This window comes from Arvicola amphibius, chromosome 7, assembly GCF_903992535.2.
Source record: "Arvicola amphibius chromosome 7, mArvAmp1.2, whole genome shotgun sequence".
In the NCBI taxonomy this organism is placed as follows: Eukaryota; Metazoa; Chordata; class Mammalia; order Rodentia; family Cricetidae; genus Arvicola; species Arvicola amphibius.
The window spans coordinates 46,620,904-46,646,158 of NC_052053.1; the positions used below are offsets into that span (position 1 = coordinate 46,620,904).

Genomic DNA, 25,255 nt, shown 5'->3' on the forward strand with positions numbered 1-25,255 from the left:
GGTGTGGAAGGAAGTTACGAGTAGGTTTTGGAAGAACGTGTGCTAGAGTTAAGGGCCTCCTTCTACTTCATCTTGTGTCCAGGAGGGTTATGACACAAAATACTGTTTTAAGACCTCAGTATCTTCCTGGTAGGATGGACAGCAGGGGGCGCTGTGGTCTTCTAACAGCCTGGATGTTGGCTGTGGCTGGCTCCCTTCTGGAATAGGCTGAAGATGACATGTCAGACCCACAGAGAGGGACCAGTCCCAGCCAGCTCCATCCCATGAGTGGCTACTTCAAGATGATAAGTTGTCCTGTCTGGAGCCCGAAAGTGATGCTTACAGGAAGCCCGGTGTCGGGCGGGCCTGAGAATCTAACCACAAGACCCTAATTCTAGACAGGAGTATGGCCAGGGCTCCTGGGTCTTGGTAGGTACCCAGCTGAGCCTCCCTAGGCGCACCCAGCCCTGGAATCAGTGAACTGTTATTTTAATAACCTTGAAGTCAACTCAAGGACCTTGAAGAAGGAAGAGAGAGGGAAGAAAGCTAACGTCACTTGGTGTGACCCCGTGGAATAATAGACCCCTCGCACTCTGCTAAACTCAGCTGACAGGATGCTCTGGAGAAGTAGCCCTCGGCAGCGGCTAGAGCGAAGGGTGAGATGTTAACTGTCAAGCTCTGAAATCAAGCCTGAGGCATCTAACTTAATGGTGAATGACTTTAGGTGAAGAAACCTCTCTGAGGGGCTGGAGAGATGGCTGAGAGGTTAAGAGCACTGACTGCTCTTCCAGAGATCCTGAGTTCAATTCCCAGCAACCACATGGTGGCTCATAGTCATCTGTAATGAAATCTGGTGCTCTCTTCTGAAGGAATGTTGTATATAAAATAAATAAATCTTAAAAAAAAAAAAAGAAAAAAAAAAAGAAACCTCTCTGGGAGAAGAGTATAAAGGATAAATGTATGTGTTATCAAGGGGACTTTAAGCTTCTCGCAGAACACTATCAGCGAGATCTGGTCAGACAGCCTCTGGCTGCTAAACTGGTTGGTCAGAACACATGGGGCTGGGCCAACACGCCCTGAGCCTGCAGGGAGCAGGGCACTTGTGAAATCGAGACACACAGGCACCTGAAAGCCCTTACACAGCTTCCTGGGCCATATCTGGGGTCCTCAGCATCCTCCCCTCTACACCCAGACCCTACCCCTCTGCTGGCTACATGGGTAGGGCAGTGGCCTCAGTATCCTGGGGGGGAGGCGGTCAGCCATTTATTCTCGGCCGGCAGTCTCTCCAGCTCCCTTCACCTCAACCCAGATGAGACAGCACAGCCAGTGCCCTAGAGGACACCCCTAGAGTGCTTCTGGGGAGAAGACTGGCACACGCCTCAGCTCTGTAGCCTCCTGGAGACGCTGTGGATGTAGTGATGCTTTATGTTAATAGACCTTGCCAGGATAATCCAAGATGGGCAGTTCTGGACAAACCCTCACGATGCCAGCTTCCCTAGCTGGTAAACAAGAGGATGGGAGTCACCCACCCACGGAGTTCCTCATGTGGGAGTCACCTAAGGACCATGGGTCCGAGCCTCATCCTCAGCACCACATAAGCCAGATGTGAGGATATACTCTGGTAACCCTGGCACTTAGGAGGCGGAGGCAGGAAGATGAGAAGTTTATAGAAGTTCCTTGGTTACATAGTGAGGTCCTGATTCAGGAAGTAATGAAAGGAGGGAGGGAGGGAACTCTGTTTGTCTGTATGTCTGTCTGTCTGTTTTTTCAAGACAGGATTTCTCTGTGTAGCCCTAACTGTTCTGGAACTCATTCTGTAGACCAGACTCACCTCAAGCTCAGAGATCCTCCTGCCTCTGTCTCTCAAGTGCTGGAATTAAAGGCTTGTGCCACCAGGCCTTTAATGCCTCGACTGCTCAGTCGAGGAGGGAATTCTTTGGAAACTGTCTCCAGGATTCCAAGTCCATGCAAGCCGTGCATGCAGTGACTAAGAAATCCTGTCTACAAAATAGAAGGCTAGGAATAACAGCCAAAGTTGCCCTCTGACCTCCACATGCATGTGGTGACATACATGCTTGCATTCACACGAATGTGCATGCACTGAGCCCTCGACTGTGGACGTGATGTGACCTGGGACTTCAAGTTCCTGCACTGACTTCCCTGCTATGATGGACATGTGAACCAAAATAAACCCTTTCTCCTTTAAGTCAACTCCTGTCAAGTTCTGAGATCACCACAGGGCAAGAGGCAGCTCTAGTAGCTGCTCTGAATGGGCAGCCAGAGGCCTTAGTTTGGTTGAGACAGGGTCTCCCTACACAGGCTGGCCTTGAACTCACAAAGATCCACCTGCCTCTGCCACCCAAGTGCAGGGATTAGAGGCGTTTGCCACTGTACCGGCTGGCTAGAAAGCCCCCAGTCTAAGGTGATGCTCATCCTTTGGAATACAGCTGTAGAGTTTTTGAGACAGAGCAGCACCCAGAAAATCATCACGTGGAGGGCAGCACCTCTCATTCACTGGCTGCCCTGGCTGCCGGCCTGTAGGGCCTCGTGAGGCTTCAGAATATGCCCTAGATCACTTGCTAGAGCCACAGATGTTTGGTGATAGGGGAACCTTGCAGAAGCTTCTAGAGAAACAGCCAAGCATCCCCGCTTGGGGCCCACATCCATGGCAAACAGCAGTAATATTTACCGAGTATTTCTGGGAAAATGAGTGCAAAGCGCAGGCGATGCCGTGCAAATTGCCAGGACGCAGAACATTAGCAACATGGAGCATTTAATGAGTCTAGGAAGAAGGAATGAGTTTCAGGAAAATGTCACTTGCAGCAATGTAAACAGGCTTCTCACATCTCCTGTGCTGGGGACTTAGTCTCCAGGTAGGAGCAGAGCTGTGATTCTGGAGAGATCGGGTTCTCCAGACGGATAAGGGAAGCCTCAGCGGGAGGCCAGAGGGGCTGCTGTGAACTTCAAGTCCTCTGAGGTCGACTGGGTAGAGCCTCAATAGTGTTGGGTGGAAATTAAAACTCCGTGCCAGGTGTGCTTTCATGAGAAGCATTTGCTGTGATCCCAAAGCTTGTGCTCCCCCCCCCCAAAACCTCCCAATTCGTATGCTAAGATGGTGGTCGGGAAGATGGGACCCTAAGGAGTGATTACATCTCAATGATGGAGCCCTCCTGGATGGCTACCATGGCAGCTTGACAGCCTGAATTCAATCCCTAGGGTCCAAAGGTGTGAGGAGAGATGACTCCATAAAATTCAGTTCTGACCTCCACAGGCATCCCTTTGAACAGAGAGAGCCAGGGCTGGAGAGATGTCAGCAGTTGAGAACATTGGCTGCTCTTGCACAGGACCCAGGTGTTAGCTCACAACCATCTGTAACTCCAGACCTAGCAGGGCGCGTACAAACTAGAGAGCCGTCCACCCTCCCCAGAGTCGGCCCTCAGGTGGTTCCAATTGGCTCTGCCCAAAGCTACCCACGCAGGAGCTCAGCATGTGGCCCAGGAAGACTAGAAAGTTGTTGGCTACAGCACACTCTCTTATCTTTCTTCCCCTACAGTGCCAGACAGTATCATCACCAAGGCTCTGGCTGAACGTCTGAGCCAGCAAGACTGCATCCAGAAAGGGTGGGTGCTGCACGGCTTCCCAAGAGACCTGGACCAGGCACGGATGCTGACCTCTATGGGCTACAATCCCAACAGGTGAGCTGCTTCCCCAGAGGCCCTCTCAGGGCCCTGGCAATCTTCTTCCCACTGGGGACTCAGGTGATGGTGATATGCCACCAAGAGTTTCTAGTGCACCAAAGGGGTGTACGTCATCCCATTCCCCATGCATCCCACTCCGTTTACCCTGTGAACTCAGAGTCAGGCTAAGGTTCAAATCCTGATACAGGTGGTGGGTTTGAGTTCTAGTTAATGTTGCTCTGGATCTGTCCACATGCATAACCCGCCTTTTGACATTCTTAGGTCTACCTCTGGACTTTCTGTTTCCCATGCCTATTTCTCCAACACTGCCACACTGGTGAGCCACTTGAAGTTTTGTGTGTGTGTGTGTGTGTGTGTGTGTGTGTGTGTGTGTCTCACTGGTTCCCTTTCTACTTTATATGGGTTCTGGGGAGCAAGGTCAGGCTGCCAGGCTTATGCCATGCCATCTTGCTGTCCCTAGCCACTTTAGTTTTGTGACATATGTCAACACAATATAGGCACGGCCCTCTGACTGTGCTTCCCTAGATTCTTTGTACTAGGTGGCCTGTATTTGTCTTACATGCACAGAGGAAAAGCTGACATGGGAATTCCAAGTGGGGTTACCTTGACTTAACTGATCTGCTGTACCCTAGCATGCTGGAGACAAGTCCAGCACTCTCCTGGGGCGCACACTCTGAACTCTAAGCCCATTTCTGGATTGCAAATTGTTCTTGTTGCTGGGGATGTGTTGGTTGTGTCTGTTTTACTTTCTACGGTTTTTTTTTTAAGAGAACAGGAAATGCATTGTTTCTTGCTTTTTAATTTTTTTTTAAAAAATTTATTTATGTATACAATGTTCTGCCTGCATGTATGCCTGCAGGCCAGAAGAGGGCACTAGATCTCATTACAGATGGTTGTGAGCCACCATGTGGTTGCTGGGAATTGAACTCAGGACCTCTGGAAGAGCAGCCCGTGCTCCTAACCTCTGAGCCATCCCTCCAGTCCTCTGTTTCTTGCTTTTTAATTTGTTCTCTAGCCCCCTTCCAGAACTTTCTCTGAGTGTTTGCACTTGTGGCTCGCAAACTTTCCAAGTGACCCCTCTACAAATACTTATCTTTGCCTCTTTCCCTTCCAGTCCTAATACCCCCTTCACCATTTAATTAATTAGCATGCAAACTGTTACATTTTATTGTATTTTTTGTTGATTCCCCTTTCTGAATCTTCTCTGTCCCCCTGCCTCCTTTGTCCTTCCCGCTACAGCTTCCTCCCCACCTTCATGCCACTTGTGTCTAATGCCTGCCCCTCCCCTTCCCCACATCTGCGTGCACACACACACACACACACACACACACACGCACACACGCAGACACACACCAGCATTGATGAGAGAATCTGAATTTGGATGCAAACTTGTGATTTTTATCTTTGAGTCTGTCACCCACTTTAGTTTCCTAGAATTTCATGATTTCATTCCCCTTCGTTATGGATGGAGTAGCGGTGAGCGTGGGTGCATGCAGATCTCTGTGGTGGGATGTGGAGTCCCCCCGGTATGTGCCTAGTAGTGGTGTATCTGGTCACGTGGGAGATGGTCTGTGCTGATTCCCACAGTGGCTATGCTAGTTTACTGCCCCTCTAGCAGTAGGTGCTCCTTCTTCCTCACATTGAATTAAAAGTCTCTGCACAGTCTGGTCATGGTGTGCGCACCTTTCTTCCCTGCACCGAGGGGGCAAAAACAGTTTCATCTCTGTGAGTCTGAGGCAAGCCTGGTCGACATAGTGCGTTACAGGCCAGCTGAGGCTACATAGTGAGACCATGTCTCGAAAGAAAGAAAGAAAGAAAGAAAGAAAGAAAGAAAGAAAGAAAGAAAGAAAGAAAGAAGAAAGAAAGAAAGAGAAAGAAGAAAAAAGAAAGAAAGAAAGAAAGAAAGAAAGAAAGAAAGAAAGAAGAAGGAAGGAAGGAAGGAAGGAAGGAAAGAAGGAAGGAAGGAGGAAGGAAGGAAGAAGGAAGGAAGGAAGAAAGGAAGGAAGGAAGGAAGGAAAAAATTCTGCACAACAAAGCTAATAGACACCTACAGAATAGAAAAAAGAATCACCAATTATGCTTTAGACAAGAATTTACACACACACACACACACACACACACATCCCATTTAAAAATTAAATGAAAAAAGATCAGCGTTACCCTGGACTATACAGGTGAGTCCAAAATAGTCATATGAGCCCTGAAAGCCTCAAGAACAGAAGAGGAAGTCAGGTGGGACAAGGAAAGGACCGAAAGGCCACTACTGGCTTGAAGATTGGCATTCCCTGGAAATTTGAAAAGAAAAATAATTCTACAGCGATTGGTGAGCTCCAGGGGAGAGCCACCACCCCAGACCCATACAGATCCCGGTCTGCAGAGGCCACCTCACTATTTCTAAGCAATTAAGGTAGTTAGGATAGCAGCGGGAAACTGACAAACCTCTGGGCACACACGGAGATCAGAAGACAACTAGGAAACTCGTTTTCTCCTTCAGTCATGGAGAGTCCAGGGATCAACCCGGGTCATCAGGCAAACGCCTTTATCCACTGAGGCATCTCAATAGGCCTTTAACATTTTATTACACTCATTCATTCACTATGGATGTGTGCGAACCTCTAAACTATTATTATTATTATTATTATTATTATTATTATTATTATTATTATTAGGCTTTTCTTTCTTTTTTTGGTTTTTTGAGACAGGGTTTTTCTGTAGCTGTGAAGCCTATCCTAGAACTACCTCTTGTATATCCTGGAAATACCTCTTGTATTTGAGGCTGGCCTCAAACTCACAGAGATCCGCCTACCTCTGCCTCCCAAGTACTGGGATTAAGGGCATGCACCAACACCACCTGGCTACCTCTAAATTCTTAATGTTTATTCTATGGATAATTATCTAATAGTTACTTTGATCAACCATATAATTAAAACTTAAAGTCATGTCATTAAGCATATGATCTAAGTAAATCATGTTCATTTATGCTCAGATTTGTACCCTCACCTCTGAGTGTTTGCTGCTCATAGCTGTCTACAGGAGCCCCTTAAGGACCAAGTGATTTGTTAACTTCTCATTGATATTTCACTTCTTTCTCTGTTGGTTTGCTTTTAGGGTTAGGTGCCCCAGCCCCTCCACCCACAAGCTACTCCCTAGCCCTGTTATTTAAGTCAGGATCACTATGTGACCCTAGTTGGTCTCATTGTCTTCCTGGCTGCAGGGGCACTGTCAAACCTGGCGGCATTGCCTTTCTGATGGTTTTTATTGTTTTGTGTGGCTTTTGCCTTATCTGTTCTGGTGGTGTGTTATTTGTTAGGTACTTTTCTGCTCACTAAGAGAGGAAAGATTTCTTCTTTCTCAATGCTTTGGGAGGGTCACCACGTGGCTGCTGAGCACCATGGGCTTGGGCAGGACATGATGGGGTATGTGTGTTTGTTGTGGTCTTTACTGCCTATGACCTGGGGACCTGGTATAATCTCCATGGGCACAACCCCAGTGACCTTTTTCCTCCAATTAGACCCCACCTCCTAAAGTTTTCAGACCCTCCCAAAACAGCGCCACCTGTCGGGACTCAAGTGAACAACATGGAGCCTGCAAAGACATTTCCAGTTCAAAGCACAATAGAACACACTGGTTGGGATTTGAAAAAAAAAAAAAAGATTCCACTTCCAGGCTTTTGTTTATTTGATGCAGGATCTCCTGGATCTTGGGCTGCCCTTTAACTCACTGAATAGCCAAAGATGACCTTGAATTCCTTGTCCTCCTGTCTCCCCCTTCTGAAGTGCTGTGATTGCATATGTGTACCTCATATCCAGTTTATGTGGTGCTGGGCATTGAACCCAGGACTCTATATATGCTAGGCAAGCAAGCATGCTAGCAGATGGACCACACCCCCATCCCTCCAGTCTTAATAGCTGTGTGGAATCAGCATGCTCTGGCCAAAGAGCTGTACACACCCAAGCGTAGTTACCCCAGAAGGAAGCTGGCTCAAAAGTGTTTTGTTTACACGTCCTTTTCATAGTTGATCACCCATCACTGAGGGAAGTTGGGGTAGGATTCAAGCAGGAACATGGAGGAACACAGCTCATTGGCTTACTCAGCCTGCGTTCTTACAGAACCCAGGACCACCTGCATAGGAATGGCCCCACCTGCAGTGGACTGGGCCTGCCTGCATCAGTTGACAGTCAAGACAGTGTCACACAGACATGGCCACAGACAAATCTGGTGGTGGTGTTTCCTCTTTGAGGTTCCCTTGACCCAAGAGACTGTAGCCTGTGTCATCCTGACAAATGCCAGCCCAGCCTCCCTCCCCAGTATCCAGTAAGACACAGAAATAATGGCAGGAAAAGAGAGGATGAAACAATTGCACACTGGGAAGGGCACAGTGGGGAGGGCACAGCACAGTGGGGAGGGCACAGTGGGGAGGGCACACTGGGGAAGGAACAGTGGAGAGGGAACAGTGGAGAAGGCACACTGGGAAGGGCACACCAGGGAGAGCACACTGAGGAGGGCACCCTGGGGAGAACACAGTGGGAAGGGAACAGTGGGGAGGGCATAGTGGGGAGGGCACAGTAGGGAGGGCACACTGGGGAGGGCACAGTGGGGAGGGCACACTGGGGAGGGAACAGTGGGGAGAGCAAACTGGGGAGGGAACAGTGGGGAGGACACACTGGGGAGGGCACAGTGAGGAGGGCACACTGGGGAGGGCACAGTGGGGAGGGCACAGTGAGGAGGGCACACTGGGGAAGACACACTGGGGAGGGCACAGTGGGGAGGACACACTGGGCAGGGCACACTGGGGAGGGCACAGTAGGGAGGGCACAGTGGTGAGGGCACAGTAGGGAGGGCACAGTGGGGAGGGCACAGTGGGAAGGAAGCAGTGGGGAGGGCACATTGGGAAGGGAACAGTGGGGAGGGCAAACTGGGTAGGGAACAGTGGGGAGGACACACTGGGGAGGGCACAGTGGGGAGGGCACACTGGGGAGGGAACAGTGGGGAGGACACACTGGGGAGGGCACACTGGGGAGGGCACACTGGGGAGGGCACAGTGAGGAGGGCACACTGGGGAGGGCACACTGGGGAGGGCACAGTGGGGAGGGCACACTGGGCAGGGCACAGTGGGGAGGGCACAGTGGGGAGGGCACAGTGGGGCGGGCACAGTGGGGAGGTCCAGCCACCTCACAGTTACCTGGGGTGCTTGTCTGAGCTTTTGGTTTGAATAGAGGAAGAATGGGGCACAAGAGGTTGCATAATTAAGCAGCCTTGGTAGAAGTGTGCTTCTGGCCGTCATTGTGTCAGCCTGGGTACGGCAATGTTTCAGATAAACTTAACTTGGTTCCTTGGGATGGCCTCCCCTCCCCTGTCCCTCCCCTGGTGCGGCCACTTGGAGACAGCTGTTCTCTTGGGGCATGGTCAGCCGCATGAAGCTTTCCTATTCCTGGAGTCTAAGGGTGATTACAGCTTTAGAACAGCGATTGGAGACCTGCAGGTGCCTGTGGGATCTAGAACAGGACGTTGTAAAAGCTGACAGTCAATGTCTGAGTTCCTAGTATCTTGGCATCTTCAACCTTGAAGGGGATGAGCTAGGTGAGGTAGGCCGACACTCCTGGGACTGACCTGCTTGTACAGAGCCCAGCGTAGACTGGAACAGCGCAGAGGCCAGGTTTCCCACTGGCCGGCCAACCTGTTATCCTTTCATGTGCGGCAGCCCCTCAGGGAAGCTCATAGAGTCCAGAGGCAGAGGAGGAGGTGGGGGTGGGGGTCTGTCTCTTCCTATTTTCTCAGGGTGACTACCATTGAGTTCTTATGTGGACTGGCTTCTCTCTGGGTCACCTGACCTGCCGACTAGAGCCTTCCTTTGCCAGCACTAAGGGAAGTCTCTCTGTCTTTCTTCTGAATAGGAGTTGCCTCCTGAACACCTCTCCCCATTCCTCACTCCCTCTTCCTCCTCCCCACCACCCTCCATTCATAAACATCAGCTTTCTCCTCTCTCCCACCTTCAGTTCACTGACACCTTCCCCCTACCCCTCTACTGATACCAGCTCCCCCTCTTCCATTCATGACACCAGCTCTCCCCTCCCCATTCCCCTCCAACTACCTCCATCCCTGGAAACCAACTCCCCCCCCCCCCCCCCCCCCCCGCATTCATGGATACCAGCTCTTTCTCCCTCCCCCACCTCCATTCACAGACACCAGCGCTCCCCTTCCCCTCCATTCACAGACACTGGCCCTTACCCTGTCTTGCGCTGTGAATGTTGGGAGCAGAGACAAACACTTGGAATCTATGTGCCAGTCTGTTACATGAGCTGTTGTCGTCTTGGTCTTCTTTGGTTAAGATTTACTTTCTAGAACTATGTCAGTTTCCTTTTCCTATTTTTAACTCATGAAATCCTCCTCTGCAGAGCTGGATCGAGCCATGATCACTGGCTGTTTACACAGTTCGGCCTCCGTGTTTATTAATTCTGATCCATCTTTCATTTGAATGGATTATACGGAGTCATTTTCAGCAGGGCATGTAAACACTCGGCTTTGCATCCTTAAGTATGTCTCTGTCTTACCTTCCTGTAAACAACATCTGGCGGAGTTCTTGATGATGTCCAGCACACACACACACACACCAGCATCCTAAATCATTCCTGCCTCTGACATCGTGTGGGGCCGAGGCCCTGAGAATGTTAGGATATCCTTCCTTCCCTCTGCTCATTCCTTCTCTCCCTTCCATCTTCCCTCTTCTGTTCTTCCATCCCGATTTCCCACCCCCCATCCTTCCTCGTAGCCTCTCTCCCTTCCCTTTCTCCCTCCTTCTCTCCCTCTTTCCCTCCCTTTCAGTACCCTTCCCCTCAGACCAGAGGCGCTGACTGCTTCCCTGGCCATTTGCTTGTCTACGAATGATGAGCGCATGGGGCAGGCACCAGTTCTCATGCTGAACTTTGCCTCTCCTTTTCTTCTCTATTACTTTCTCTCCCCTGCTGGGTTCACTCCTTCTCATGGCTCCTTCTTTAGTTCTAGAAGCTTCTGGTGTCCCCTTGGGACAGGTACCTACCTGTCCTCTTAACTGTGGCAGTGTTCTCATCTGTTAAAAAACCTCATCATCTTTGAGTTCTTGCTTCCGCGGAGCCTGCCCTCTCTAAATTACCCTGAGCATACTGATCCAGTTTTATCTAAAATGCCCTTGTGTTTTGAGGAGTGATTTTTCATCTAAAGAGCACTCATGGTCTTTTTATTAACTTTTATCACTTCCCTTCCCTTTCCGAGACACTCCTGTCTGTTTCGTAAATCATCTGTCTTTGGAGAGGCCTGTGTGTGTCTCACAGCCGCGGGAGCTGGTGTCTCACAGACACAGTCATAATTTACCACAAGTTTGGCTGCTCCAAGCTGCAAATTTAGTTAGGCTGCGTTCTTTTCCTGAAGCTGGGAAGAGAGGCAGCCACCCTCCGTGGCTCATAGCTCATCACCTTCAGGCCAGCACCTGACCCCTCTGCATCCATTGTCCTTCAAGGAGACCCAGGAACCAAGGATGACTGGACACAGTGAGATCCCTAATCTGCCTCATTGCCTAGTCCTTTGTCCTCATGGACTCTGGGGATTAGGAGGTAGACGTATTGCCATCATGTCTGGGGTCAAAGGATTGAATGTGTCGCTTATGAAATTTTTTTTTTTTTTTGTTTTTTGTTTTTTGTTTTTCGAGACAGGGTTTCTCTGCAGCTTTTTTAGAGCCTGTCCTGGAACTAGCTCTTGTAGACCAGGCTGGCCTCGAACTCACAGAGATCCGCCTGCCTCTGCCTCCCGAGTGCTGGGATTAAAGGCGTGCGCCACCACCGCCCGGCTGAAATTTTTGACAACAATGAAAGGCTTCTGAATCATGAATTTGAACAAAATGATTTGTAATTGAACACATTGTGAACCCAAGGTGCCTCTGACAGTGCTCGCTCCTGTTGCAAGGTGCGACCTCACTGCAACCTTGGTTCTAAACACATATATGCACTTTGCCTTGTGTATGACATTCTGTCATACAATGTCAAAGAACACTGACCAAACATGCCCGGCTCAGATCGGAGACTATGGTATGTTATGAACAGCAGTGTTTGTGTGGCACATAGAGGTTTCTACTCTTATGGAAACAGTGGCTTCATTATGGAAAACAAAAGCAGCAGATATTTCTCTGCTGTCATTTTTCAGCATGTGAATAGCAGATTATTATGTTTGGGAGCTGTATTGTGGTAAAATGTTTGGATTTAAAATTTGCTGTTTTGCTGGCTTGGGTTTCATTTTAAAAACTGTTAAATTAGGGTTTGGGATGTAGCTCAGTTGCTGGAGCACTTACCTATAAAGCACCAGGTGATAGGTTCAATCCCCAGAGATATATAAATCCTGGGTTTGGTGGCACACGTTTATTATCCCAGTACTGGGAGGCAGAAGCAGGAGAATCAGAAGTTCAAGGTTACTCTCAGCTATATAAGGTAGTTTTGGATGGCCTGGGCTACATAAGACCATGTGTTTAGAAAAAAAGAGTCACCCAGTCGGGCTGAAGAGATGGCTCAGTGGTTAAGAACACTTTCTGTGGTTTCAGAGGGCCTGGGTTCAGGTCCCAGCATCCACATCAGGTGGCTCACAGTCTCTCACACCTTCAGTTCCAGGTGATTTAAAACATGACTCGCTCAGGCAGTGGTGGTACACTTTAATCCCAGCAATCTGAGTCGGAGGATAGCCTGGCCTACAGAACAAGTTCCAGGACAGCCAGAACTGTCTCCAACCAACTAACCAAACAACCAACCAAACAAAAGCAAAGACAAAAATATTATTCAGAATTGGATGGTTGTGGCGCAAACCTTTAATCCCAGGACTCAGGAGGAAGAGGCTGGTGGATCTCTGTGAGTTTGAGGCCAGGCTGGTCTACAGAGAGAAACCATCTCAAAAACAAAATAAAAAACAAAACAAAACAAAAAAACCAAAGCCAGTCATGGTAGCGCACACCTTTAGTTCCAGTACTTGGAAGGCAGAGGCAGGTGGATCTCTGTGAGTTTGAAGCCAGCCTGGTCTACAGATTTAGTTTCAGGACAGGCTCCAAAGCTACAGAGAAACCCTGTTTGTTTGTTTGTTTTAAAAAGCCAAAACCAACCATCCAAATAACCACGAAGGACTTTTGCTTGAGATCAGGGAATGTGAAGTGAGAGGTCTCTGAGTCAGCCTCACTCTCAGGGGACTGTCCTCAAGCAAACAAATGACAACAGATGCTAAAGAGTGAGCAGGGAAGGGGAGCCTTAGTGTGGTGTATGCTGGCAGTGTAGAGGCTTCAGAGAGCTAAAACCGGCGCTGCCTTATGACCCGGCTCGACCCCTGAGTCCCCAAAGACTCCATATCCTGCACAGAGACCCTGGCTCATCCGTGTTGACTGCTGCTGTACCCACAATAGCTAGGGAATGGAACCAGCCTAGATGTCCGCCAACTGGTAGACGGGTAAAGTGAACTGAGTATTAGTCGGGGTTCTTTAGGGAAACAGAACTTACAGAATGATCTCTACATAGAGAGAAGGGGATTTAGTAAAGTGACCTGCAGGCTGCAGTTCAGCTCACCTAACAATGGCTTCCTATGAACGGAAAGTCCAGGAATCCAGCCGTTGCCCAGTTCACGGGGCTAGATGTCTCAGCTGGTCTGCAGTAGACGCTGGAATCCTGAAGGAGCAGACTCTAATGCCAGTGAAGGATGAGCTAGCAGGGGGACAGCAAGCAGGCAAGAGGGGAGCTTTCTTCTTCCATGTCCTTATGCAGGCTCCAGCAGAAGGGGTGGCCCAGATTAGCCGTGGGTCTTCCCAGCTCAGGAGATCTGGAGTGAGGTGTGCTTTCCTACCTCAAAAACCAGATTAGAAGTAGATCTTCCTACTTCAAATGAAGCAAGAGTCCCTCACAGGTGTGCCCTCCGCTTTTGGGTTTTAGCTAATTCCAGATGTAGTCGAGCTGAAAACCAAGAACGGCCATCACGAGTACTGTGCACAGTGGGATTTTATTCCATTCCAAAGAGAAAAGAAATTATGCAATTTACACAAAAGTGGATGGGACTGGGAAATAGTATTTTTAAAATCGCTTTCTAAAGACTTTGTAAATATTTCCAATCTAATTTATTTGACCCTAGAACACAAAACAGGCAGAAAATGTACCAAGATGGCTGTCTGTGGTGAGGTCTGCTCCTGTGCCCTGGTACACGTCTCCGTGTTTCCCCGGCACTGCGCTCTCCCTCCTCCCTTCTCCCTCCTCCCTAGGCACCCTCTCAACTTTGGACTGAACATTCTGGAGATTAACTCAGAAAGGGCTTTCAACCATGAACCCCTCACATCCGGATTCAGCCGGGAAGGAGAGAAATATCCTAAAATGAGTCTGCCCCGTGTGAGGACAAACACCAGAACTGTAACTCTGGTCTAGGTGTGATGCTGGTCATAAAACACCCCAGCCCGGTGTTGCCGGCTTGACACCAGGAGAAAATCCTGGCAGAATTATAGCCACGAAGCCAGTCTAGGGATACAATACAGAAACCTATAACTCAGATACAAAAACAATCTCCGAAGGCCCCACAGTCACCCACCCTCCTCTTTTTTCCAGGAGGATTCAATGGAATTAGAATAAAATAAATTTACATATATATCAATTTTATTATTAAAATATATTCACACTAGTAAATAGAGTTATTGGGGACGGGCAAGCTTCTCTGTGCGCCAGACTCAAAAATAGACCTCTTTGGCTTATCAGAAAACAAAGTTATTGTCTCCTCACCAAATATAAATCTCTTCTTGGAGCCAATAAGCACAGTGTGTTCAAATGCAATGCTTTGTCAGGCTCCCGCCTCATAAACCCACAGCCCATAATAGTAAATTACATTCCGCCCAGCAGTATCAATCTCTCTGCTCTAGCATCGCATGGTGAGGGAAGCCCGGCAATTGATATGTCGAAAGCAAGGAGAAAAAGTTATTTGAGAACAAATAAAATGGGCTATAAAGTTTGTTAAAACGTACCAATAATAGGGAGAAACAAAGAGAAAGGCTGCCGAGGCTGCGCATAGAAGCCTGCCCTCTGCGTACCGCGAAATAATTCACTTCGCGCTGCAAGTCTGCAGCCATGTCTTTTCTCTGAGATCCATGTTCGCTATGGAGAGGTGGGTATAAGCTCTGAAAGATGCCTGGAAGCTTATTATATCTCTGACAACTGGATATCTGAACCCCTACTTTTCCCTGGTACCTTAGCCCCCACTTCCTCCCCAGGGCCTCAGTCATAACTGTGGATCCTAGAAAGGGAGGTGAAAGAAAGGGCCTTGATGGATCTCGGGTGCCATTTAGCAGATACTAGCAAGCGCTCTTACGACGCTGTCTTCTCCAGTGGCCCCCCCCCCACCCCCGTTCGTTGAACTAATTTAGACCGTCAGGAACACTCTAGAACACTGCCCATCTGTGGCTTAGACTGTGCCAAACCGGAAACTGCTGTTAAGGTTCCTTGGAGGAAATGGTGGGATCTGAATTCACTGTTTTGATGTTTTCTAAGTGGGCCATGTGAGTCTTGCCTCCAGAGGATGGCTTGTCTCTAGCAAGGCCAAGGGCTCCCCCCATAGCTGTCAGTGTCCTTCTGGTTCTGGGTATCTTGTTGCTGATATTTTCTGTTGGACAGACACTTCACATAACTGTTGCCTCCAAGGAGCCAGAGGCCAGCTGCTACAGAGAGAGGCCCACAAACCAGCCCTGTATGCCCGGGGCTGAGGCTACACCAAAGGCAGCCTGTCGGAGAGAGCCAATTCCATACAGCCAAGCTTTCTTTCCTGTTTCTCCAGGGCCAGGCCATCCTTGGGTCCCATACTGATAAGCATCCCTTTCTCAGCTTCTTGTCCGTCCTCTCCCAATTTCTCTTTTGCTCTTTATTCTCTAACTGCTTTGAGGCTCATTTTTCCACTTAGGTTAGGGTTCTCCTCCTCCTCTCCTCCCCACTCCTCCCTCTTCTCCAACTCCCCCTCCTCCCTACCCAACCTTTCTTCTCCTCTTCCCCCCTCCACACTCCCTCTTCTTCTCTTCCTCTCCCCTCTTCCTCCTTTCCCTTTTTCTCCCTCCTCTTCTCCTTTAAAAAAGTGAGCCGTTTATTTTTTGATTCTTTAAATATGTATTTTACCTGCTGATCATGGTAGCACATACCTTAATTACAGCACTAGGAGGCAGAGGCAGGTGGATAACTGTGAGTTCAAGGACAACCTGATCTACATAGTGAGTTCCAGGTAGCCAAAACTACATAGTGAGACCTTGTCTCAATAAAAATTTAAAAATTATCTTATTGTATGAGTGTTTTGCCTGCATGTATGTCTGTGCATCACGAATGTGTCTGGGCCTGCAGAGGCCAAAAGAGGACACTGGATTTCCTGGAAATAGAGTTACAGACAGTTTGAGCTGCCATGTAGGTGCTGGGAATTGAACCCAGATCCTCTGGGAAAGCAACCATTTTCCCATTGATTTTTAATTATATTGTATTGGACTAAATAAGGCCATTCCATAAGTATGCACTATGCATTAGGCCTACCCCCTCGCTCTGCTGTCTTCTCCTTTCTCTCCTGTCCAAGCTCCTGTCAGTCTCCTTCATCCCCCTGACAGGTCCCGTCTTTCACATTATTCATGCAGAAATAATTTTATACATATTTATATAGTTTAGAACACACAAATGAGAGCAAATGGGTGACATTCCATCCTCTCTCTCTCTCTCTCTCTCTCTCTCTCTCTTTTTCTCTCTCTCTCTTTCCTTTCTCTCTGCTTTTATTTTATTTATTCTGTTGTTGTTGTTGTTCTGAGACAACTTTTCTCTGTGTAACAGCCCTGGCTGTCCTGGAACTCACTCTGAAGAACAGGCTAGCTCCTTTCAGAGCTCCACCTGCCTCTGCCTCCTGAGTGCTGGGATCAAAGGCGTGCACCGCCCTTACACGGTGACGTTTAGCTTTCTGAGGCCAACTTAATCCACATAATGTGATGATCTCCAGTAGATACACATTTTCCTACAAAGAACACGACTTCATCCTTCTTTACGGCTAAAAGGTCCATTGCATACATACCCAATACTTTCTTTCTCTTTTAGTCTGTTGTTGAATACCTGACTGGTTGGTTTTTGTTTTTAAGACAGGGTCCCACTACGTGGCCTTGGCTGGTCTAGAACTCACTATGCAGACCGGATGGTCTCAAACTCAGAGATCCAGTTCCCTCTGCCTCCTGAATGCTAGCTCAAAGGTGTGAGCCACCACACCTGGCTTGAACAGCTAGTGTGAGCCATCGTGTAGCTCTTGGGCCTTGTGCAGCATTAAACACTGGTGTGACCTGTTGACTTGGGTTTTTTTTTTTTTTAACTATTCGCTCTTTACTCTTTGTGGGATCCACCACTCAGCTCCCAAATAAATGCACAAAGTCTTATTCTTACTTAGAAATGCCCTTGTTTCTAGCCAGCTTTTCTCCTCTTCTTCTTCTTCTTCTTCTTCTTCTTCTTCTTCTTCTTCTTCTTCTTCTTCTTCTTCTTCTTCTTCTTCTTTTTCTTCTTCTTCCTCCTCCTCCTCCTCTTCCTCCTCCAATATTTATGTATTTGTTTGTTTATTATGTATACAGTGTTCTGTCTGTATGTGTGCCTGAAGGCCAGAAGAGGGCACCAGATCTCATTCCAGATGGTTTTGAGCCACCATGTTCAAGTCATGGGACTTGAACTCAGGACCTCTGGAAGAGCAGCCAGTGCTCTTAACCGCTGAGCCATCTCTCCAGCCCCTAGCCAGATTTTCTTTACTTAAATTTTTCTGTCTACCTTTTGCCTCTGGCCTTTTACCTTTCTGTATACCTTTCTTTGCTTCTTACTCCATGGCTTGTTGTGTAGATAGATGGCTGGCCCTTGGAATCTTCCTCTCCTCCTTTTGTTCTAGATCCTCTCGTCCCGAATTTCTCCTTCTATTTATTCTCTTGCCTGCCAGACTGGCCTATTTCTCTCTCCTGCCTAGCTATTGGCCATTTAGCTCTTTATTAGACCAATCAGGTGTTTCAGGCGGGCACAATAACACAGCTTCACAGAGTTAAACAAATGTAACATAAAACAGTACGACACACCCCTGTATCATTAAACAAATGAGCAGACCAGGCATAAACAAATATAACCCATCTTAAAATGATGTTCCACAGCACTGAAGTCCTCACACAGATTCCCAGGAGTGACAGAGCTGGGTCCTGGGTAAGATCAGCTTTTCAGACCTCTGTGCTGGCTCCCACAGAGAATGGATGAGCTTACACTACTACAGCTTTGTACGCATCCTCACCAACATGCCCCTGTTTGTTCGCTTACTGACTGCCACTCTGACTGGGGTAAGACAGTCTCAATGTAGTAGTGCAGTTTTGTTTACTTGTTTTGACAAGATTTTCTTTTATTTTAAAGTATTTGCATGTGAGTGTTGAGCTTGTGGAGGCCAGAAGAGGGTGCTGGATCCCTCAGAATTGGAGTTACAGAGGGCAAACTGAACTTGGGTCCTCTGCAAGAGTAGCACTTACTCTTAATCCCTGAGCCCTCTTTCCAACCCTTCAGTGTGTTTTTACTTGCATTTCTCTGATGACAGGTGATGGTGAACATTTCTTCCTGTGTTTATTGGTCATTTGTACTCCATCTCTTGAGGGCTGTCTGCTCATTCCATTGAGCCACCTATTCACTGGACTATCTGATTGCTTGTTACTCTCTCTGAGTTTGAAGAGGAGGCTTTCCCCCTCCCCCCGCCTTCCATGAATGAGAATCATGGGGACTGGGTCTTTGTGGAGTGACAGTGTCCCCCTTCCATCTCATCAAATCCACTCCACAGCCACAAAGCAGGTTTACTCAGGGAAGACGGCTGCACTAGAGAAGCTGGGGCCAACAGAGACCAGCCCCAAACCCGGCTCCTAAGCCGTCACTCTTCCCAGCAGCGTGATTAGTGCTCATCTCTGTGACCACGTTTAGCTTCAGTTTTCTTGTCTGTAAAATGAGGCAGTAATCACTAATCTCTCAACTTCCTAGCACCCCTGCTCTAGAGGGTGGAAGGAGTGTGTGTGTGTGTGTGTGTGTGCGTGTGTTTGTGGGGGGGTGTCTGTGTAGAGAGAGGGTGATACAAATTCTGCAGCTGCAATACACTAAAATGAGCTGGTTCCACATGGTCACCCACTGGGGAGACTCACTCAAACGTAGAGTTCTCTGGTAGAGCAGATTGCACACATCCTCCCAGAAGCAGAGGGGAGATTTCTCTATGTATCGAGTGTAAACACATTGTTGAGGACAGTCGCCATGCACGGTCACATGCACTGTCACCATGCACAGTTGTCATATGCACAGTCGCCGTGCACAGTCACCATGCACTGTCTAGTCCCATCTCAGTAGATGTAGAAATGGCTGCATCGTTTCATGCTAAAGATGGCCACCCATGATGCAACACTAGTACAAACAATTCCTTGTCTTTATTATTATTACTAATTATTAATTATTTGCGACAGGATTTCATGCAGTCTAAGCTAGTCTTAATCTCCCTCTGTAACCAAGGATGGCCTTGAACTCCTGATCCTCCTGAACTCCACCTGTCAGCTGATTCTGCTAACATTTAAATCGTGGAATATTCTGCTGCGTTGTGAAGTCCAGCACTATATTGGCATGTAGTTCATATGCCCAAGCTCTCTTGCTTTTATTTCAAAGATTGTTACTTTTCATTCTGTGTGAGAAGTTCCTTGATAGAACAACATAGTGAAGCCCTTGGATAAGGCCCGGGCCTCTTGTAATCACTGCAAAGTGAGGATGTTACCGTCCTTAAGAGGGCGCGGGAAGAGCAAAGGAAATTAACATGCAAAGTAGGATTGCTTGTGCGAAGCACATGCTCGCGCTCTCTCTCTCTCTCTCTCTCTCTCTCTCTCTCTCTCTCTCTCTCTCTCTCCTTCCCTCCCCTCTCTTTCTCCTCTCATTATCACCCGGTCCTTCCAGGAAGCTCTCACATCTCTGCAGCTGATCCTTACGTGGATTAGAGATAATAAACAGCCCATTAATGAAGGCCTGAATGAAGAAATGGAGTTGGGCTCCGCAGCAGAACTCAGCGGCTGGCAGAGGTTAATAACTCCATTACCGCAGCTCTACGCCTGAGCTGCCCGACCAGCAGGGTGTTAGCCTTATCTTACTCCTCATTAATTGAGCTAATAGAACCCGGGTGACCCTGGCTTGCTGCTGTCGTCACAGAGTCTGGCAGACATGGGCTGGAATACTTATCACTGTCTGGACTGGGATGCCTCTGGCTTGAGGGAGATTTCCTTTCTTGAAGACATGTGAGCTGCAAACTCCACGGCCATCATCTAAGCAGATCTGTCTGCCACGGAGATCCCCACATTGCCTGGTTGTTTTCCAAAGGCAGAAGCATAGCCAGGGCCAACTGCTTCTGATGGCTCCTCTAGGCAGGTGTCACTCTGGGTTGCAGGCCTTAGCTTTCCTGTGGATGACTTTAAACTGGGTGTAGTTGGTACCTCATGCCTGTAATTCTAGCACTTGGGAAGCTGAGGCAGGAGGTTTGCCATGAGTTAAAGGCAAGCCTGGACCGCAGAGTGAGACACTGTCCCAAGACATGCACACACACACACACACACACACACACACACGTATACATGCATGTGCACGCGCACATACACACTCTGACTTTGGAGGAAGTGACCATTGTTTCAGCTAATCCTCTGGGGTCAAGGGTGAAAAGAGCCAATGTGTCCCTCTGTGAGACATCAAGGAGCCAGGCGCACCCATTGCGTAGGAGCCTCTGAGATCATGTTTACACTAGTTTCCATCTGTAAAAACGCATTCCCTCTGCCTCTCCTGTAGTCACATAAGAGAAAAAAATCCTTTAGGGCCCATGTGTGTTCAACCTGTGGCCCATGAGACACGTGAGGCCAAGTGCAAGTCAGCTATGCCTTCAACCCAACACAGAGTCCCAAACTTAGTATGTGTGTGTGTGTGAGCGTGCGCACGCACCTGTGCATGTGCATTTGTGTGTGACTCTGATTGCATAGTTCTTCAGTATGATCTTCATAGATGAGATTGCCGTGTTGCAATGCAAAAAGTGAGACGTGGCCGAGTGGTAGACATGACACAGTGACATGCAAGCCCAGGCTCTGTCTCTCACAGGGAGTGAGAGGGAGCTGCCAGGTAGGCCAGGCAGGGGTGGTGCCCAGCCACAGCTTTTAGAGTTCATGAGTACAGGCAGGTGTGTTAGCTATAGTTCAAGGGCTTCCTGTACTCTGGCCAATTTAAATAATTTCCCAACTCCAGGCTTCTGATGGCATATAGGGCTTCGGTAAGAGCAGTGGTTGGCGTGGGATTTTAGCAAACCACTTGTAATGGGGAACCAGACATTTTTGAAATTTATTTTTAATCATGTGTATGTGTGTGTCTGTATGAATGTGTGTCATGTTTGTGAGTGCCTGTGGATCCCTGAGCTGTTGTCATAAGTAGCTTGGCCACCTGACACGGGCACAGGAAACTGACCCTGGGTCCTCTGGAAGAGCAGTACATGCTCTTAACCACTGAACTCTGCCAGCCCCAGGCACCAAAATATTTAGCCCCAATTTCAAAGTAGGCCTTTTGAGAGCCTGGCGTCATAGAGCACAGCTTCAATCCCAGCATTCAGGGAGGCAGAGGCAGGTAGATCTTTGAGTTCAAGGCCAGCCAGGTCTACAAAGTAAGTTCCAGAACAGCCAGGGCTACACACACACACACACACACACACACACACACACACACAAAACCTTGTCTTTACAGACCAAAAACCAAAGTACGTGTATGTGTGTCCTTTACTAGTGTGGTATACTGCTCTGGATGGGATGGCCTATGCTGGCACTGGATCCTTTTAAGGCTTATTCAGGAACCCCACCCCCACCCCTCTCATCTCTGCATCCTGCAGCACAGTAACCCTTCTGTATCCCTCTGCCATGCCATGCGGGTCCTGGGCTGTTTCTTGTGTACTATCCCCAGCACAGACCATCCTTTTGGGCTGCTGGCCCAGCTACAAAGGTGCTTGTTATACCTACTGTACTTGGAGATAGCCCTGTGGCCGGCCTGACAGTGGCTCTCAGCAGGCAGCAGGCTTCACTATAGCAAAGCTAAGTGCCCCACTTGTAAGCCATATCCAGGGTTGAGGGTGGGGGCCTGAAACAAGGTGCCTGAGTGCCTGAGCTCTGAGAGGTCTGAGGGCAGAGGGCAGGCTGCCCTGGGAGCTGAGTCTGGGTCTGAAGACAGAGGCACACCCACCCTGGACCCCAAACCTGGTAGTGACCATTATAGCAGCGAGGGGCCATCAGCCCACAGCCCTGGAGCTGTAACATGTTAATCTTTCAGTAAATAAGAAATGGAGTGGACAATGAGAATGTTCTCATTATTTTCCTGGCGAGAGACTGTTGACATTTTACCACTCATTTCCAATGTTTGTGTAAGAAAAAGTCTGGGGACGCGCACCCTGAGCAAATGGAGGAGGTCGCACCGCTTCTTTCCTGGGTCAAAACTTAGTGATGGCAGTCTGTTACTGGGTTTGTTGTCTGTCTCCGGGAGCTCAAGAGCAATTACTTTGGAAGCAATGACATCAGAAATGTCTGCTACCTTTGGCCTCTGCCTGCGGCCACGAGGAGTTCACAGTGTGTCAAAACACATGAGTCTCAGGGTCAGAGAGACAAGGTGGTCTCTGTGGGCCCCATGGGGAACCTGGGACTTGGGAAGGGTTCCACATGGTACCTCAGGGTGGTAAACAGCAAGTGAGCCTGTGAGAGATGGCCAGTACTCTGGGGAATCAGCGGGTCTTAAGGAAGAGTCCCTGAAGACTCGGGCTGGCTTAAGAGACAGTTCAGTGATGTCTTTGTAAACCTGATTTTGTGAGCTGGGCCACTGAGATGGCTCCGTGTGGAAAATGCTTGCTACCAAACCTCATGGCCTAAGTTTGATTCCTGGAAGCCAAAAAACAACAGGTACAAAGTCCAGAGGTGTGTACTGGAGTTCAGTGTTCTTTTTCATTGTTAGCCAGCTTTCCCTAAGTGTTGTACAGAGATGTCCACTTTCCTGTGCCCCCAGGGGACCTAGGAAAGGTTCTTTTCAGCGTGCTGTCACAGTTAATCATCATCTTGACTGGATTCAGAATGGCATCCGGTTTCTCCAGAATGGCTTTACTGAGGTGGGAGGAGCCACCGTGAGGTGACAACCCCACCTCTTGGACGAGCGCCCCAGACTGAATGCAGAAGCAAGCCCAGCACCAGTGGTCTTCACTGTGGATGCGGGGTGACCTGCTGTGTCGTGACTCTGCCTCTGTGGCTTCCCCACCAGGATGGACTGTGAGCCCAATAAGCGCTTCCTCCCTTGTTGTTGCCTGGCAGGTGTCTGGCTGTGGCAAGGAGAATAGTTGGTACAGTATTCCAAGGATGTGTGCCATTTGGAGAGAAAGAACTGACCTTCAGGATTTCCTGTATCTGCGCTGCTGAGCTCCATGGCCAGGAACTGGCTGGCCCTCTGCTCAGCTTCACTCTCCCTAGGACCCTTCAGGACCCACCATTTTCTCTGACAAAACCGTCTCAATCCCTTCCCACTGTGGAATCCAGGCTCTCATTAGAGGCCCAATGCTTTGCATCCAACCAGAACCAGGTTGGCCCAAGCTAGCAGTGAGTAAGACATCTGAGAAGATAAACATGCCTTCTGCAAGGCAGAAATCAGATCAAAGCAATCTCCTGCCTTGGGTGGAGAGTGACAGGTGACCTTTCACAGAATGGAGCCCAGGGTAGTTGGCATTTGAGTGGCGCCATGATGGAGATGCCCCCATTTGAGAGAGACACGACGCTCAACCGTTAACTTAAATTCATTTCCTGGAGACGGGCGAGCACCTGGCAATATGAGCCGACTTGGGGAAATGGTGTTTGTTTTTCTTCCCTCGGAGGAGACTCAGGAGACATCAGTGTGGGCTTCAATTTCCAGCTTCCTCAGAAGTATTAAATAAAGTGTTGAACTTGTGAACCCAGCCTCCAGCGGGAAAGCCGAGACCCCTGCCAGATGAGGCGGTGCGGGGTGGGCTGCGGGAGCCTGTCCTTCCTAAATATCAGCTAAACCACTTAATATCAAAAACTTTCCAGGATAGTCCTCCACAAATACAAGTGCGGCTTTACTTTTTTATGAGATTGTGAAACTCTGGGCACTGCTGTCCCTGTTGAGACTCCAGATGCCCTGTCCGCACGGACAGGTGGGTCAGCCACTCTCCCCCCACCCTACCCCCCACCCCCGCTACAGTGTGGCACCTCTGCTTCCCTCCTAGGCCTCTGCCTTTGGGGAATGTATTCTAGAAACAGAGACAGGGCCACATACCAAAGATGCGCAAGGCAAGAGAGGAGCCCAAGCCTCTCCTTCCCAACCCCACCCCTTCTCTTCCTATCCTCACATCTCCGCTCACCTGCCACTTCTGTTTCCTGAGCAAGGCTTTTCTCCTTCCAGAGAGCCCTGTGGGTTTTCACACAAATCCTTTCTTTTCTAAAGGCCTAGCTCAAACAGTGCCTCCTATAGGAAGCCCGTCCTGATGTCTGTTGGCTCCACGTAGGCCCAGAACGACACGAACCGTTACTTGTGTGACAGATCAGAGCTTGCTTTAAGCAGCGTTTGCTAGGCAAGCCCCACTTGAGTTCTCAGGACACCGGGGGAAACAAGACCCAGTGTGCTTTGCCATCACGCGTCTTCCATTCTGGCTGGAGTGAGGAAGGATGGCAACAGGTAGCATGTACACGACGCATGCACACGACACAAGACATGCCAGGTTCCGTGGCGAGCAGGGGAGATGGGACGATTAGAAGGGAGAGGAAGGGCATGTTTCGAATTCTTGATGCGTGATGGTGGCAAAGGCCTTTAATCCCAGCACTCAGGAGGCAAAGGCAGGCGGATCTCAGTGAGTTCGACACCAGCCTGGTCTACAAAGCAAATTCCAAGGCAGCATGGTGACATAGAGAAACCCTGTCTTGGGGTGGGGGCGAGGGGAGAAGAAGAAAGAAAAGAAAAGGAATGTGTTGGATTGAAGGTGACCAGGGAAGGCCTTAGTGACATTGAACAGAGATTTGCAGAGGAGAGTGGTAAGACCCAGGTCCTTTATGTTTTATTGTATTTATGAGTGCTGAGGCTTGAACCTGGGGCCTTATGCTTGTTAAGCAAATCTCTACCTCTGAGCTACATTCCAGGCCCCTGTGTTTTAACAGGGCAGCTCAGGTCGGGTTGTGATATCTCATCCTGTAACCTCAACACCAAGAGTTCAGGGTAACAGAATTGCTTCAAGTTCCCGGCCAGCTTGGCTGACATAGCAGTCATGGCTCCTCCCATGGCCTCTCTCCTTGGTTTTAGACTCAGCCTTCGACCCATGACCTCACAGGATCATCCACCTGCCACAGGCCCTGCTGCATGTCTGGATCCCCTCTTCCCCATGCTGCCCTCAGCCCCTGGGTGGCCTTGGGTATCCTAATCACCACAGCAAAGCTCCGTCTCCAAATACAGTTGCCCTCTGAGGTTCTGGGGGCAGGGCTTGGTCATATCAATCTCGGGGGGGGGCATAGT

At 49.0% G+C, this 25,255-nt stretch overlaps 1 protein-coding gene across 2 annotated transcripts in view; it reads left to right on the forward strand.

Annotated features, from left to right (window-relative positions):
- Positions 1-25,255, forward strand: part of Ak8 (adenylate kinase 8) — a 121,875-nt gene that overhangs the window by 65,465 nt on the left and 31,155 nt on the right. For both annotated transcript variants that reach the window (XM_038337621.1, XM_038337622.1), the window contains one exon: positions 3,533-3,674. In XM_038337621.1, coding sequence (XP_038193549.1) covers positions 3,533-3,674 — 142 coding nt within the window. The remainder of the gene's footprint in view (positions 1-3,532; positions 3,675-25,255) is intronic.